Raw genomic sequence first — 15,388 nt, 5'->3', positions numbered from 1 at the left:
AAACCAGGTTCTGAGTTGCAAAATTCTCTGAAGATTCAAAAGAAGGCTTGAAGAATCACAAAAATGTTACCGGAATTGGAGGAGAAGGATAGACTGAAGCATAGGAAGCTATGGAGGACTATAATCTTAGAGGTTTGTAAAATCAAGAGACCTGAAGGGAATCTTAAGACTTAGCTAGCAGAATTAGGCCATTCAGCCCACTGATTCTGCTCCACCATTCAAATTGTGGCTTATATATTTTCCATACACCCTCATTCTCACGCTTTCTTCCCATAACATTTGACTCCCTTTGTAATCAATCTCTGCTTTAAATATACTAAGCCTCCACAGCTGTCTGAAACAGATTAGCCACCCTCTAACTGAAGAAATTTCTCCTCACCTCTGTTCTAAATGGACATCCTTTTATTCTGAGGTGTGCCCTCTGATCCTCTCACGGCGTGAAACGCCTTCTCCACATCTACTCTATCCAGTCTATTCGATATGCGATATGTTTCAATGAGATCCCCCATTATCCTTCTATACACCAGTGAGATCAGGACCAGATCCATCCTCGTACATTAACCCTCTCATTCCAGGGATTATTCACCAGCTATTATGAAAGGGGTCAATTAATGACATTTGAACATTTGAGGATAAATATGCTGTACCGCATAATACTCTTTTTTTTGTTATTTTCAATTAAGAGCACATCTAAGGGATAAGCTTGGGTCGATTATTTTTATTTAGCCTAGTTGTACCAAAATAAAACTTCTTACTAGGAGAGGAAATGTTTAAAAAAATTTACATCTATGACAATCATTTTTACAAACAACAACTCCCAAACAAGGACTTCATAGATCTAGACAGAGATGGGAAACAGATTTGAATATTATAACTGATCAACAAATATGGGAAGATTTATGCAAGGATTGTATGGTTCATACTATTAATCCTAGATATAGATTAGTCCAATATAATTTTTTACATCAGTTATATCTCACACCACAGAAATGGAACAGATTGAAATCAGATATATCTGATCAATGTTTTAGATGTGGTGTAGATGTAGGATCTTTTTTACATTCAACATGGTTTTGCCCCAATGTAAGGCCTTTTTGGATACATTTATGAAATTTTTTGGAACAAGTTACAGGAATTGTTTTTCCACAAAGTCCTGATTTATTTTTATTAAGGAATATTGAAGGTAGAAGACCTAAATTAAAACTATCAGTTTACCAGTTTGAATTTGTTAAATTAGTTTTAGCAGGAACAATGATATGTATTGGAATTACTTGGAAGTATGATACATTTTTGGGTATGTTAAGGTGCCACGCAGAAATTCAAAGTTGTTTTCCTTTGGGAAAAAAATTAAATATAGTTTGAGAAGTAACCTTTTATCCAGAATTATGAAAACTGGCAACCTCCTAAAACTGGCACTTTTTCAGTAGATGACATCTGCTCATCAAAGATGGAGTTTGGCACCAAACATGACCCGGCACGACCCTAGCACAACTCCCATGTATTCCGTCACGTTCTGCTACTTTATAAGCGTCTCCGAATAGCCTATACTGACGCCCATCTAGCATTGTGGTGCTTTTTCAGTCAGCCCAGTGGTGGCTCAATGGCCGTCATCACTACCCATAATCCCCCATGCAGCTGTACCAGTGCAAGATTCCGGATTGTTCTCCTGGCGCTGGTACAGCAGGGGGCGGGTGAGAGAGAGCACAGAGTGCCTCAGGCAGGCGAGGGGGAGAGACAGCAGCGTGACTCAGGAAGGAGAGGTGGGGGTAAAATGGCTGTGCGAGTCAGGAAGGAGAGAAGGGAATGCGACTTGGGAGAAGGGTGGAAGGGAGAGTTGGCAGCACAACTCGGGCGGATGAGGGGATAAACAGCAGCTTGACTCGGGTGGGCGAGGGAGGGAGAGACGGCAGCATGACTCTGGTGGGCTTAAAGGGACAGAACTCAAAATGATTCCGAAATCCGGAAGATTCCAAACACCAGCAGATGTCCAGTCCTGATGATCCTGGATAAAAGGTCAGGCACCTGTATTCTATGTTCATACAGATTTGGTACCCGTACACCCAAGTAATGGGATTAAACTTGTAATGATATCCTTCTATGCTTCTAGACCTGTGAGATTCTCCTCTGAGTAGTTACGAAAAATTTCAAGATGTGCACCAGATGATGCTTCTCAATGCAATCCAAAAACTCTTTCTAAAATTTATCTTTTTTCTTTTCTTTTTATACTTATAGATTTATAGTATCCGTAGGCACATCAAATCTTCAAAGTGGCATGACAGGTAGATAGGGTGGTGAAAAAGGTTTTCAGAATATTGGCCTTTATTGGTCAGATTATTGAGTATAGAAGTTGTGAGATCATTATGCAGTTGTACAAGGCATTGATGAGGCCACTTTTGGAGTGTTGTGTTCAGTTTTGGTCACTGATGTAAGAAAGATGTTGTCAAACTGGAGAGGGTGTAGAGAAGATTAACAAAGATGTTGCCAGGCCTCAGGGGGGCCTGAGCTATAGGGAGAGGATGATCGTGCAAGGGCTTTGGAGGATAGGGAAGGGGGTGGGGCACATAGTCTTTTGTCCAGAGAGGAATTGAGAACCAGAGGACGCGAGGGGGAAGAGATTTAACAGGAACCTAAACAGTAACTTTTTTTTTAATATAGAGGGTGGTGGATGTATGGAATGGACTATGGAGGTAGTTAAGGCAGGCACTATTGTAATGTTTAAGAAATATTTGGAATGATACATGGGTAGAGTAAGTTTAAAGGGATATGAGCCAAAGCCAGGGAGGTGGGTTTTGGTCAGTGAGGGTAAGTTGGGTAGAAGGGTTTGTTTCCACACTGTCTCAGGCTTCTAATTCCTAAAAGCAAACTCACACCATTACCCTCTGATTCCTGTTACAAAGTCAAATTTTTGATCCTATTTGATAACTTGCCTCATGATCAATAGTTTCTAACCTTTTGGACTAATCTCCCAACTGTCAAAGGCCTTACTGCAGTTTACGAGGACAACATCAACCTCAAACACTCCTCGAAAAATTCAAATTGGTCAGATAGTATCTCCCATTAACAAAGCCATACTGACTTTCCTTGATTATTTCCCTCCTTTCCAAGATTAATCCAAGTCCCTCAGAATTGTTTGGGAAATTTTACAGGGAGCAGACAATAACCTGCAACAAATGGCTTATTCCTCTGACCTTCTAGACTAGAGGGAGCCAACATTTTAATTTTTAAGTTGGACATACAGCGCAGTAACAGGCTGCTTCGGCCCACGAGTACTTACGGGGATGTAGGTTAATTGGGTGGCACAGACTCATGGGCCAAATTGGCCTGCTACCATGCTGTATGTCCAAATAAAAATTAAAAGGTTGGCCACCCCAGTTCTAGACAAAAGGTAACAACTGGCTGAGAGATTTCATTAGGCTGATAACATTTTGTTATTTTGATTTAAAAGGAATGGATTTTTAATGTTGAGACCTTTCCAAGTTTTACTTCATTTTTTGATGCTGAATGAAGCACCACTGTTTGAGTTTGAATCCTGTGTGACAAGGAACCTTGCCAAAGGTTTGAAGGAAAAACACAGAAATTCTGGAGGAACTCAGCCAGTCTTGCAGTGTCCTGAAGAAGTAAATATATTTCTGACATTTCGGGACTGAGTCTTTCTTCAAGGCATAAGCAAACAACAGGAAAGCATCAGAATAAAGACTGAAGAATGGCAGGGGGAGGAGTCCTGACCAAAAAAGGTGTTAATTGCATACAAAAGAGGTGAGAATTGATTTTTAGCTCTGTGAAAGGAAAAGTGGGGGGGGGGGAAAGGGACACTTCATCCAGGTCATTTAAGAGCAGGGGTCCCAGAATAGATCCCCGCGGAACTCCTCTAGTCAATGAACGACAGGCAGAATACTTTCTGTCCACTACTACTCTTGGCTTTCTACAGGCAAGCCAATTCTGAATCCACACACCAAAGTTCCAAGGATCCCATGCTTCATACCTTTCTGAACAAGTATCTCATGGGAGACCTTAACAAATGCCTTACTAAAATCCATATACACCACATTTACCAACCTACCTTCATCAATTTATTTTGTTACCTACTCAAAAAATCTCAAGTAGGTTCATGAGGCATGACCTTCCACTCACAAAGCCATGCTGATTATCCTTGAGAAGACTGTACTTCTCCAAATGCTCATAAATCCTGTCCTTAAGAATCCTCTCCAATAGTTTGCACACCACTGACGCAAGACTCACAGATTGATAATTCCCAGAATTCTCCCAATATTTTTTTTAAACAAGTAGATCACATTTGCCTTTCTTCAATCCTCCGTCATCTCCCCTCTGGCCAAGGAGGATGCATAGATCATTGCCAATATCCCAGTTATCTCTTTCCTCCCTTCCCAAAGCAACCTGGGTTATATCTCATTCGGGCCTCATGACTTCACAATTTTTTTTAAATTTATCATTTTAAATATATTTAACAATCAATCACAAATCAACAAAACATCAAGGGAACCCCTATCTCCACCCCTCCCCTCTATACAAGTCCTATTAAACAGAGAATTAAGAGAAAGAAACCAAAAAAAGCATCCCATTGTCAGTGCGTTCAGTAAAGCAATTGGAGAAATGATAATACCAGTGATAAAATCTTTACAGAGGTCAATTGGCTAGCCAGTTGCGATCATAACTTTATATTGGTGTCAGTGAAGTACCTACATGCTCTAAATAAGGCTGCCAGATTTTTAGAAAGGTGTTTTCTCCCTTCCTGAGATTGTATGTGACTTTTTCAAGTGGGATGCAACCATTCATCTCTGAAGACCACCTATCCATGAGTAGATAGTAGTCAGAGTTCCATGTTACTGCTATGCATTTCCTGGTTCCCCAGAAGTCAAAGCTCTGGGTCTACTGGGAAGGTGATTTCCATGATCTTGGTTAGAGCATCACAAAGGTTATACTGAAGCCAGGTGAATGCAAGAAGGAACCAACCTCTACACCAGACTTAAAACACATCTCTGATAACTCAGGTTTGGTGTAATTTCTGCAGAGTGAGGTACAGTTGATGGAGAAAATTATAATGGACTAATCTATACCTGGTATTGATAGGAGCCAACAACTTCCCTGACATAGATCTGGCCAGAGTTGTTCATCAATTGTTGTGCTCAAGTCTGACTCCCATCTCACCCTAGATTTATGCAAACCTGGCTTTTGTCTCTCACTCATCAATAAAAAGTACATTCTAGAAATAAATATAAACACTTCCATGAAGTAGTTTCTCCTTTTCAGTGAGTCCCGGCAGAGTTTCAAGGCCCAAATTGGCCCTAACGAAGGGTTGTAACTGGAGGTAACTAAAAAGGTATTTGGACAAGTCATATTTCTTCTTCGGCTGTTCAAATGACAAGTTCTTTTTCATAATAATCTTCCAGATGTTGAATCTCATTATGATGCCAGGTTTCCAAGATTTTATTATTCAAAGTCATGAGTATAAGTTCATTTTGTCTTAAAGGTGTTTTCAGTGACAATCCTCTTTTCAGCCCAGAGCCTTCACAGGTTTCACACCATATTTTAATTAAGTGTTTAAAAATAGGGTTGCCTGTCCTGCTGGTTATAATTCTGGAATTTCATTTATACATAAGATCATTATACACCTTCTCTTTTAGAGAGTGCAATCCAATTTGTACCCAGGAGGGGGTATCACCCCTCTCAAAAAATGAAGAAGTAAATCTCATTTGGGCCACCAAATAATATACATTTTTTAAAGGAGACAACTGGATGCCTCTTAATCTATAATCTCATGTTAACTTTTTTTATGGATATTCTGGGTACTTTACAGTTCCAGATAAATTGTCCAATATGCTTATTAAGGGTTTTAAAAAAGGTTTGAGGAAGTGAAATGGACAAGGACTGGAAAAGGTACTCTAATTTTGGCAATATATTCATCTTTACACAGATGACTCTTCCAATTAGAGTGATGGGCAAATTCATCCACCTCCTCAAGTCTTCTTCAATTTTACTAAGTAGTGGGAAGTAACTGAATTTGTATAAATTCTAAAGATCATCATCCACCACTATTCCAAGGTATTTGATGCCATCCGAGGGCCATCTAAATGGACTTGCTCGCTGGTACTCTGAGATCAAAATTTGTTAGTGGGATGATTTCACCTTTTCCCTAGTTTACTTTGCATCCTGAAACTTCGCCATAAGCCTTTAATAGAATCTGTAATTTAGTAAGGGAATTAATCGGATACAGGATTATATCATCTGCCTTAAGATTAATTTTGTGGTTTGTCTGACCCACCATAAAACCCTTTTTTGTATAATTGCCTCTGCCAAGGGGTCAATAGTCAAGACAAAAAGACCTGGAGATAAGGGGAACCATGTCAGCTCAATCTGCTCAAAGGGAACATTGCTGAGATCAGTCCATTAGAAGCGACCCTAGCTTTTGGTCTGTAATAAAGAGTTTTAACCTAATTAATGAACAGTTGCCCAAATCTGAGCTTGGTCAAGACTCTAAAGAAATATAGACATTCTAGCCTGTCAAAGGCTTTCTCAGCATCCAGAGCTACAGTAATACTCGTTCAACCTTAGACTTTGCATAGTATTGAATAATGAAGAGCCTACATAGGTTGCTAGCTGACCGATGTTTTAGAATAAAGCCGCTCTGATTTGGATTTATTAATTTTAGCAAGTAGCCAGGGCCTTAGAAATCAATTTGTAAACTGAGCTTAGTAATGAAATGGGTTGAAATGAGGATAATTTTAATGGGTCCCTGTCTTTTTTTAATGAATCACAGTAATTATGGCAGTAGAAAATGATTCAGGGAGAGTTTGAGTTTTAGATGCTAAGTTAACCATTTCCATGATGAAGGGGAAAAGTAGCTCCTTAAATTCTCTAAAATTCTGGCAGGAAACCAACCTCCCCTGGTGATTATTGGACTGTAGTGAGCCCAAGGCTTGTTCAATTTCTTTTGAAGTAAAGGGAAGGTCCAAATTTACTTAATCTTTTTGGTCAAGTTTGGGTAGTTCAACAGTGGATAAAAAAAAAGTCATCAACCTTAGGTCTTCTGGAGACTCTGATTTATATAAAACTATTTAAATGCAACATCGATTTCCATTGGATTCTGTGAAACTGAGCACCTCTGTCTGGATTGAATTTATTGTTCTCAAACTCTGCTCTCAATTTCCAGGACAAGACTATGTGCTTTTTCTCCCAGTTCATAATTTCTTTGTTTAGTTCTTAGAATGGTTTTTTTTTCAATTTTATAAGTGTGCAGTTCATTATACTTGAGGTTTTTTTTGGTTTACAAGAACTTTATAGGTTTCTTTGGAGCTAGACTATTGAAACTCCTTTTCCAATTGTAGAATTTGCGTTTCCAATTCTAAGTCTGCCATATATTTCTTCTTAATACATTTTGTATGAAATTATCGTTCCCCTAAGGTAGGCTTTTAATGTGTCCCATAGAAAAAAACTATTGGGAGCAGAGGGACAGTTTATCTCACAGAACAACTTTATCTGGCCTCTAATGAATTTACAAAATTCTGGTTTTTGGAGTAGGGTAGGATTCAGACACCATCTATATGAGTTAGTTGATTTTTCTGGCATCAAAATAGAAAGAGTCAGATGCAAATGACCCAACAAGGTTTTAGATAGGTATTCAGATTGTAATGTTCTATAGATCAACTGTGTTGATAACAAAAAGATGTCAATCCTAGTAATGAGTCATGAGATGCGGAATAAAAGAAATAATCCCTGGTTCAAGGGTGTGTTTGCCTCCACACCTCAAAAGTTGAAGTGGTTTTGGCCACTTTTATTTTGGATACTGTTTGCGTTGATTTGTCCAGAATAGGGTCCAAACAAAAATTGAAGTCATCCCCACAAGTATATTTTGTCACCCCCCCCCCCCCTCCACCACCACCCCCCGAAACCTTAAGGAAAATATCTTGAATAAAGGATTCATCATCATAGTTAGGTGCATATAGGTTTAAGTGTCCAGGGTTCTGAGTAAAACTGAAAATTAACCAAAAACATATCAGCCTGACTGGTCAACGATAGTTTCTCCAATCGATACTGGCACATTTTTGTTTATCAGGATGGCTGCCCCCTAGCTTTGGAATTAAAAGATGACGATATTACATGTCTTACCCACCATTTTCTTAGTTTATTATGTTCCTGTGTAGTCAGGTGGGTTTCTTGAACAAAGGCAATATCAGTTTTCATTTTTTTCAGGTGTGCCAAGACTCACTTCCTTTTAACCGGTCACATTAAAGCTAACAAATTTCACTACCTTATTCATTGATAATAATCATATATATTTATATTGCACACATACATATATATACACCAAAGTGTTGTGACCTCCTGTAAAATCTCCATACAAGTAAAAATGTGTCCCCTGTGACAGAGTAGCAAAAGATCAGATAAGGCACTGACATGGTTGAAAAATTTAAAAATAAAAATAAGAATAAAAATAAAAAGGCCTCCTCCCCCCCACCCCCCTCCCAATGTCACCTCTGAGCATTTGGCATGACCTTCCCCATTAAGATGGGATGTGCATCCTGAACTCACTAAGTACAACATATCAAGATTCGATTTATTGTCATAGTAATAAAACAGTGACCTATTACATGAAATTCGTTTTTGCCTACTACAAGGCAGACAAATTCGTCACTGGCAGAAATTGCCAAACTAACTCTTAAACTGTTTGCCCGGCACAGGGCTCCTATCTAAAAATATGAATTTTTATACAAGATTATTCAATTTTGAATACAATAGGTTTTTTTTTAAAAAAACACAAATCAGAAACAATTTCTGTGAATTATCAGCTGCCATAAAAACTTATCAGCTTAAATTGGAACTTGTCTATCTATTGTAGGTGGAAAAAGTGACTACAGTTTAAGGCACATATTCACAACAGTTCGTGAGGACCACGATTGCCTATCTAATTTTCCTCCACCTGCTCTTGCTCATCATTTTATTCTCCACCTGGCCAGAGCGTCATCACTTCCCCAGGTACCTTGAAGAATCTCTTCCTTCAATTAGAGACTACAACCCTCAGTGTTGCTGGGTGAAGCCAGGCAAATGGGATATTCTTTGACTTGAGCTCCTTCTTTACCTGGTTGCACCCCCTCCTTATTAGACCTGCACTTTGGTCAGAGAAAAAAGTAGCACTAGTCTATTGAAATATATAATGGAGCCCTTGTCCTCAACAGACGTATCAGGACATGTCTCAATCTCTAGCCCACAGACATGCCAGGTGCAGAAACCCGATGGGCCCATTCAATCACTATTGGTTCACTAAAGTGTTCTCATCTAGAATGTCTGGAATGCAGCCTTTTAAAAAATTCTACAGAATCCTTTTCATCGTAACGTTTTAAAAAGATCCAGTACTTCATCTTTGCTAATCTCAACATGGTCCAGCACACAAGCTTATTCCATTCTAACCATACCTTGACCTTTTCTATGGAGAATATTGAAGCAAAGTATTCATTTACAACCTCCCCAACCTCCAGGCACAAGTTGCTTTCTTTATCCTTAAGCAGCCCGACCTTCACTCTCGACATCCTTCTGTTCTTCATGCACGCATAGAATGAGGCCTTGGGGGTTCTCCTTAATTCTTCTTGCCAAGGCCTTTTCATATCTCCTTCAAGCTGTCTTAAGTCCTTAAGTTCCTTCCTGGCTCTGATATAATTCTCATGAGCCCTTCCTGATTTTGCACTTCCTATATCTAATGTATGCTTCGTTTTTCCTCTCAACTCATTGCCTCACCTGTTTTATCAACCACGATTCCCTTTTTCTAACATCTTTTCCCTGACTCAGTGGGACAAACCTATCCAGTACCCACCATAAAAGTTGACCCTACACATCCTCCACATTACTTCTGTGCTTTCTCCTGTACACAACAATTTACCCTCCCTAGTTTCTGCCTCATCCCATCACAATTAGTCCTTCCCCATTGTCTGCTTTTACCCTTGGTCTATAGCTAAGCTAAAGCTCAAGGAGTTGTGGTCACTATCACCGAAATACTGCCCTACCAAGAGGTCCGTCACCCGACCAGATTCATTACTCAATATTAGATCCAGTATGGCCTTTCCTTCCTCCAGTCAGCCAGTCAGGAATCCTCCTTGGACATAACTGATAAATTCTCCCCCATCTATTCCTCTTGCAGTCAGGAGATGCCAGTCAATATTTGGGAAGTTGAATTCTCCCATAATGACAACCATGTAATTTTAGCACCATTCCAAAATCTGCCTATTTATTTGTTTCTCAGTATTCCAAGGGCTATTTGGGATGTACAAGAATGTCACTAGGACTAGAAATTAAAGTTATGAGGAAAAATTAGAGGATTGTTTCTTTGAAACAGAGAAGGCAGTAGGGATCTTAACTGAGGTTATAAAGAGTTATAAAGCATGGAAACAGGCCCATCAGCTAAAATCATTAGTACCAAGGTGCTTGTACCATTTGCCAATCTTCAGTCCATATCAGTCTAAATCTTTGCAATCCATATACTAATCCAAATGTCTTAAATGCCTCTACTCATTTCTGTTAGCAGATGTTAAGTGCCCACAAAAACGTGCCCCTCAGGTCCCCTTAAATTCTTTTGTCTCTTGCCTTAAGCCTATGCACTCCAGTACTACAATACACAGAAGTGCCGGAGAAATTCAGCAGGTCCTGCCCCACCAAAAGAAAGCAAAAGGCAACTGAGGTTTTGGGCCCAAGACCTTCATCAAAATATGAATAAAAAACAGGCAGTCACCTGAAGAAAAAGGTGAGGAAAGGAGAAAAGGGAGGAAGGTACAAAGGAAGGTATACAGGCTAACAGGTAAGAGGTCAGAGGTGGATATGCATGAGAGGGTAGAAGAGAAAAAAAGCTGAGAAGTGACAGGGGGAGATTGTAGCTCTCTGAATGGAGAGGGAAGGGAGTGGGTAACTGAAGGAAAGGAGACTGAGGGATAAGGAGAGAGGCTCAGGGGTTCAACGGAAACTGAAGAACTCTATTTTAATGCCGGCTGGTTGGAGAGTGCCAAGGCGGACTATTAGGTGTTGATCCTCCAATCACTTGACAATCACAGTGTCTTCAGAATTCCTTGTTTGAATTCACTCCAGTATTAAATTCCTACATTCTGGGTGGCATGGTTGGCGCAGCTGTTAGCACAACTACTACAGTGTCAGTGACCCAAGCTCACATCCAGCATGAGAGCTTGCACGTTCTCCCCATGACCTCGTGTGGGGCTTTTTTTCCGGGTGCTCCGGTTCCTTCCACTTTCCAAAATGTATCGGGTTGGTAGGTTAATTGGATGTAATTGGATAGCATGGGTTCCATGGGCTTTCTACTGTATAGAAGCATTAAAATTAAAACAAATATACAAAAAAAATTGTGACCGCCCACTTATCTATACTACACTACTTTATATACCACAATAACTCCCTCAGCCTCCTTCACTCCATTCCATCCAAATAACTCAAGCCTGCCTGCCAGGCAGCATCTTTTCAGTACTCCCTCAAGCTTAACCAAATCCTTTTGAAAGTAGGCAACCAGAACTGCACACAATATTCCAAGGGTAGTCTCACCAACCTCTTGCCCAGCTGGAACATGGCAAGAGGGGAAATAGCTGATTTTGTACTGTTCGATGTTCATCTTCAGGTATCTCCTTCCTGTTGGCAGCAGTGAGAAGAGGGCATGGCCTGGGTGGTGAGAGTCCTTGATAAGAGAGGCTGGGGGTCTACAATTAGTTGTCTGAATGGATAGTGGGAGGATAAAATACTCACCACATTTAGAGTGTACTGTAGTACTTGAGGCTTATGCTGGAAAGTGGGAATAGGCTGAACATCTCTATTAACTCCTACAACAAAACACCCTGCTGTGTTATAAATTTTCTGCGAACAAGGCATTAATCCTAGCAAAGAACTGGGATGACTTTTATCGTTTAAATTGCTCCTGACCACAAATCTATTGATTCAAATCTCTAAGTATCGCAACTGATTGAAAAATGTTTTACAGAAGATGAAGTAGTTCCAGGCAGATGCAAATCCAGGCTGGAACTGCTATCACACTGAAGTTCATGGAAAGAATATTTGTTAAGACAAATAAAACATTTTTTCAGTAAATATGCAATTTTGTCTTTAAGCATGTTTTTCAGTATTTTGTGTTTTTGTGGTACACTTGAAATGAATGGGTGTGAATTGTTTGACCTCTACTGTGGGATCTTATACCCTTACTACTACTGGTTCTTGTTTTGCCCAAAGGATATTGCACCAATATTGAAAAATGTTTTGAGTGGTGTGGAAACCAGTTTACTCTGCGTACCATGAGAGCTTCTGTTATATTATGTAATGCCACACAGCATAACTATAAAGGGCCTCCTTGTCTCCCTGACCTTTCACTTGCACCTGCTATCAATGTTGGCCCCATTATTCACTGGATCTTGCTCCTCCTTTTGTAGAAGGCCCTCAGACAAGTCCGGCCATTTACTAAATGGTGATAATGTCAAAGGCTCCTTCAGTCCCCCACCTGTTTCATGTATCTTGTGACAATCACTCCCACATATCTTGTCCTGCCAACATTTTGAATATTCATTTCTCAGCTGCAGGGGCTGGAGATGAAAATAAGGTAAGGTAGGTATCTCCCAATACCCATCCATCTGACCCTGAAAGATGTTAGACTGCTGTAACTACCTTAAAGTGAAGAGTCATGTGAGCACCCACCATAATTGGGATTGATGAGGCAAGATGGTGGCACCCATGTTCGGCAACAGCCTAGGCAGTGGCGGACCAGAGATGGGCTTTGCGATGGAAGAACACACACGCAGTGGGCTGTTGGTAACTTGAACCCATGCAGGCAGCAGGTGATTGAGGCCAAAGCCTCACAAAATGCTGCAAACTGCTAGAGACTGGCTGAAGGGGTATCAGATATCAGAACCGTGTTGCAAGAAGGCTTCCTGATCGTGTTGGAGGTTTGGATCTGGAACTCAGGTTGCTGATGGTTTGGACTGGAGTTTCTGTGGCTGCAAAGACTGCAGGAGCACTGGAGGTGAATTCACGGACAGACTTTCTTTTGCTTCTCTTTCTCTGACTGTAAGAGGCGCCTGGAAATTTCTGCTGATGGCGAATGTGTCTGCCTTTCGGAAGACTAAAGTAAATTTCATGTATATTACACCTGTTTAATTACATGACATAAAAGGAATCTTGAATCATTGCTCTGAAGCACAGTTGGATACCATGCTGAAGCTTCATGTTAACTAAGATTTTCTTTTGTCTATTTCACTGTCTATCCCTCAAATTCTACTTCTCTGCTGCTTCTGTACCAGTTTCACATGTGAAATTAGCATCATGTATAAGTTAACATGCTTTCTATTTATTGCTGAAGAACAAGATAATAGAAAACATAATACAAGTCAGCAAATTAATGTGCACTACATTTTGCAGAAACAAGGTTAGCAGCACAAATAAGGCAGCCTTTGTGGATTGTAATCAACAGGGCTGATGAAACTGTCCTCAGTCAGGCCGTCATGCTCATCTGGCAAACTACAGAGAAAAAATAGGGAGGGTCAGAGAGTAAGGTCCAGAGGGTTGGGGGAAGACAAGCAGTATTAAAATAAAAACAAGCTCAAAAGTCAGAGGAATTAAATGGAGCGAAAATAAAAACAGAACAGTCTAGGGCAGATTTTAAAGCAGGGCTGATGATCGGCAAACACATAGCCAAACTGGGTGCAATATATCATTCTGTGACAAGGAGGGAGATCCATCTCAAATAAGGAATTTTCCAGCCATATCTTCATGAAATAGGGAAGAACAAAGGTCAGGTGTTACATTTTTCACTCACTCTTAATTCTCATTTCTTAGTGTCTTTGCATCACTGACAAAGCAAGCATTTATTTGCCATCCTTAATTACCCTTGAGAAGGTGGTAGTGAGCTGCCTTCTTGAACCACAGCCATATTTCTGGTGAAGCACTTCTACAGTGCTGTTGCCAAAGAAGGTTTAGTATATATCAAAGTTCAAATTTATTGTCAGAGAACATACAAGACATCACATATAACCCTGAGATTCTTTTCCCTGCGGGACATGCAGAATGACTACATATCAGTGATGTAAACTGTACTCAAGAAAAATATACATATACCAAAGTGAAATGTAAACAAGCTTTCTGTGCAAATATAGAACAAATAAATGTCCAGGAATAAATAATGTGCAAAGTCAGATTCCTTAAATGAGTCTGTTGCTTCAAATTCTGATGGTGGAGGGGTTATATCCAGTAATTAAGAAGGACCAGCAATATAATCCCAAATCAGGATTGTGTTCCCAAATGCACCTGCTTCATTTATCCATGGTGGTAGAGGTCATAAATTTGGAAGGTGTGGTCTGAGTAGGCAAAGCAATTAACAACAAAGACATTTTACCTTTTGTCAAACTTCTTGTCCCAGAGGTACACTTATTCATGCAGGTGGAGAGGATTCCACCTTTTGCCTCGTCAATGGTAGAAAGATGATCAAGCAGTTAACAGGATACCCAGTCTCTGACCTCCTCTTGCAGCCATAGTAATTATGTGGCTGGAAAGTAGGGTTTCTGGTCATTTTTGACCTCAGGAATGTTGACGATCCATTGATGTTATCATTAAAAAAAAATACTCCAGCCTGTATTCCCACTTAGCTTGTACAATATTCATTAACACTGTCAATATCCATCTCTCGTGCCCCTCCACTGTCTCTAATATCTGTCATCCACTTACAGGATGGAACAGAAAATTCTATAAACTCAACATTGGGACATCCACCTCCTTTGGACGCTGCCACACATTCTATTCCCAAGCTGCGGCTTCCAACCCCTTCCCTGGACACTGTCTGAATGTTAGCAAGGCTGTCCCAACCTCATATCATACATGACTCAGCTTAGTTTTGGATCACATCAAGTGATCATTTTACTACTTCCAGAAAAGCCTCAGCTCATCAGCTGCTGAGAGCCATTTCCATGTTCACGTTACCTCGACATTGGGTTATGAAGTACACATCTGGCTGACTTCCTACATTTCATTCTCCTCAAGTCAGGGGTCATTCAAAGCTCTACTGCTCATTCCCTGGCTCATACTGCTCCAACTCAACCATCATCCTCTACCGACATACCAATTGGCCATGCAACTATTTACTTTTAAAGCAGTCATCCTCATTTTCAACTTTTCTCATGGACATCCTCATTATCTACATGATCTTATCTAACTCTCTAATCATCCAAGATATCCACGTTGTTCTATATCTGGCCTCTTCCACCTCACTGATCTTAATGGTCTCGCTGTCAGATGCTTGGTTTTAAACTACAAAATTCCACCACTGAGTCTCTCTCCCTCTTCCTTTCACTAATTTGAAGTAGTTCTAAAAATTATTTCTCGATTAAGTAACCTCTTAATTATCAGCACT

The 15,388-nt window shown here is 40.1% G+C and overlaps 2 protein-coding genes and 1 long non-coding RNA gene across 22 annotated transcripts in view; 2 read left to right on the top strand and 1 right to left on the bottom strand.

Moving 5' to 3' along the window:
* patz1 (POZ/BTB and AT hook containing zinc finger 1) overlaps window positions 1-15,388 on the top strand; it is a 749,193-nt gene that overhangs the window by 174,213 nt on the left and 559,592 nt on the right. The window lies entirely within an intron of this gene.
* The window catches only part of LOC138761246 (calcineurin-binding protein cabin-1-like), a 449,064-nt gene that overhangs the window by 115,893 nt on the left and 317,783 nt on the right, over window positions 1-15,388 (bottom strand). Inside the window, exon 30 of one of the 12 annotated variants that reach the window (XM_069933068.1) lies at window positions 13,380-13,503. The exons of the other annotated variants lie outside the window; for them this stretch is intronic. Within the exon in view, the coding sequence (XP_069789169.1) occupies window positions 13,413-13,503 (91 nt within the window). The 3' untranslated portion in view covers window positions 13,380-13,412. Of the gene's footprint in view, window positions 1-13,379; window positions 13,504-15,388 lie in introns of those variants that run through there. 12 annotated transcript variants of the gene reach the window in all.
* Window positions 1-15,388, top strand: part of LOC138761248 (uncharacterized) — a 49,429-nt gene that overhangs the window by 22,400 nt on the left and 11,641 nt on the right. The window lies entirely within an intron of this gene.

The sequence above is a fragment of the Narcine bancroftii genome, chromosome 4 (genome assembly GCF_036971445.1).
Source record: "Narcine bancroftii isolate sNarBan1 chromosome 4, sNarBan1.hap1, whole genome shotgun sequence".
In the NCBI taxonomy this organism is placed as follows: Eukaryota; Metazoa; Chordata; class Chondrichthyes; order Torpediniformes; family Narcinidae; genus Narcine; species Narcine bancroftii.
The sequence above is the reverse complement of the archived record's forward strand: the minus strand, read 5'-3'. Positions and strand labels throughout refer to the sequence as shown.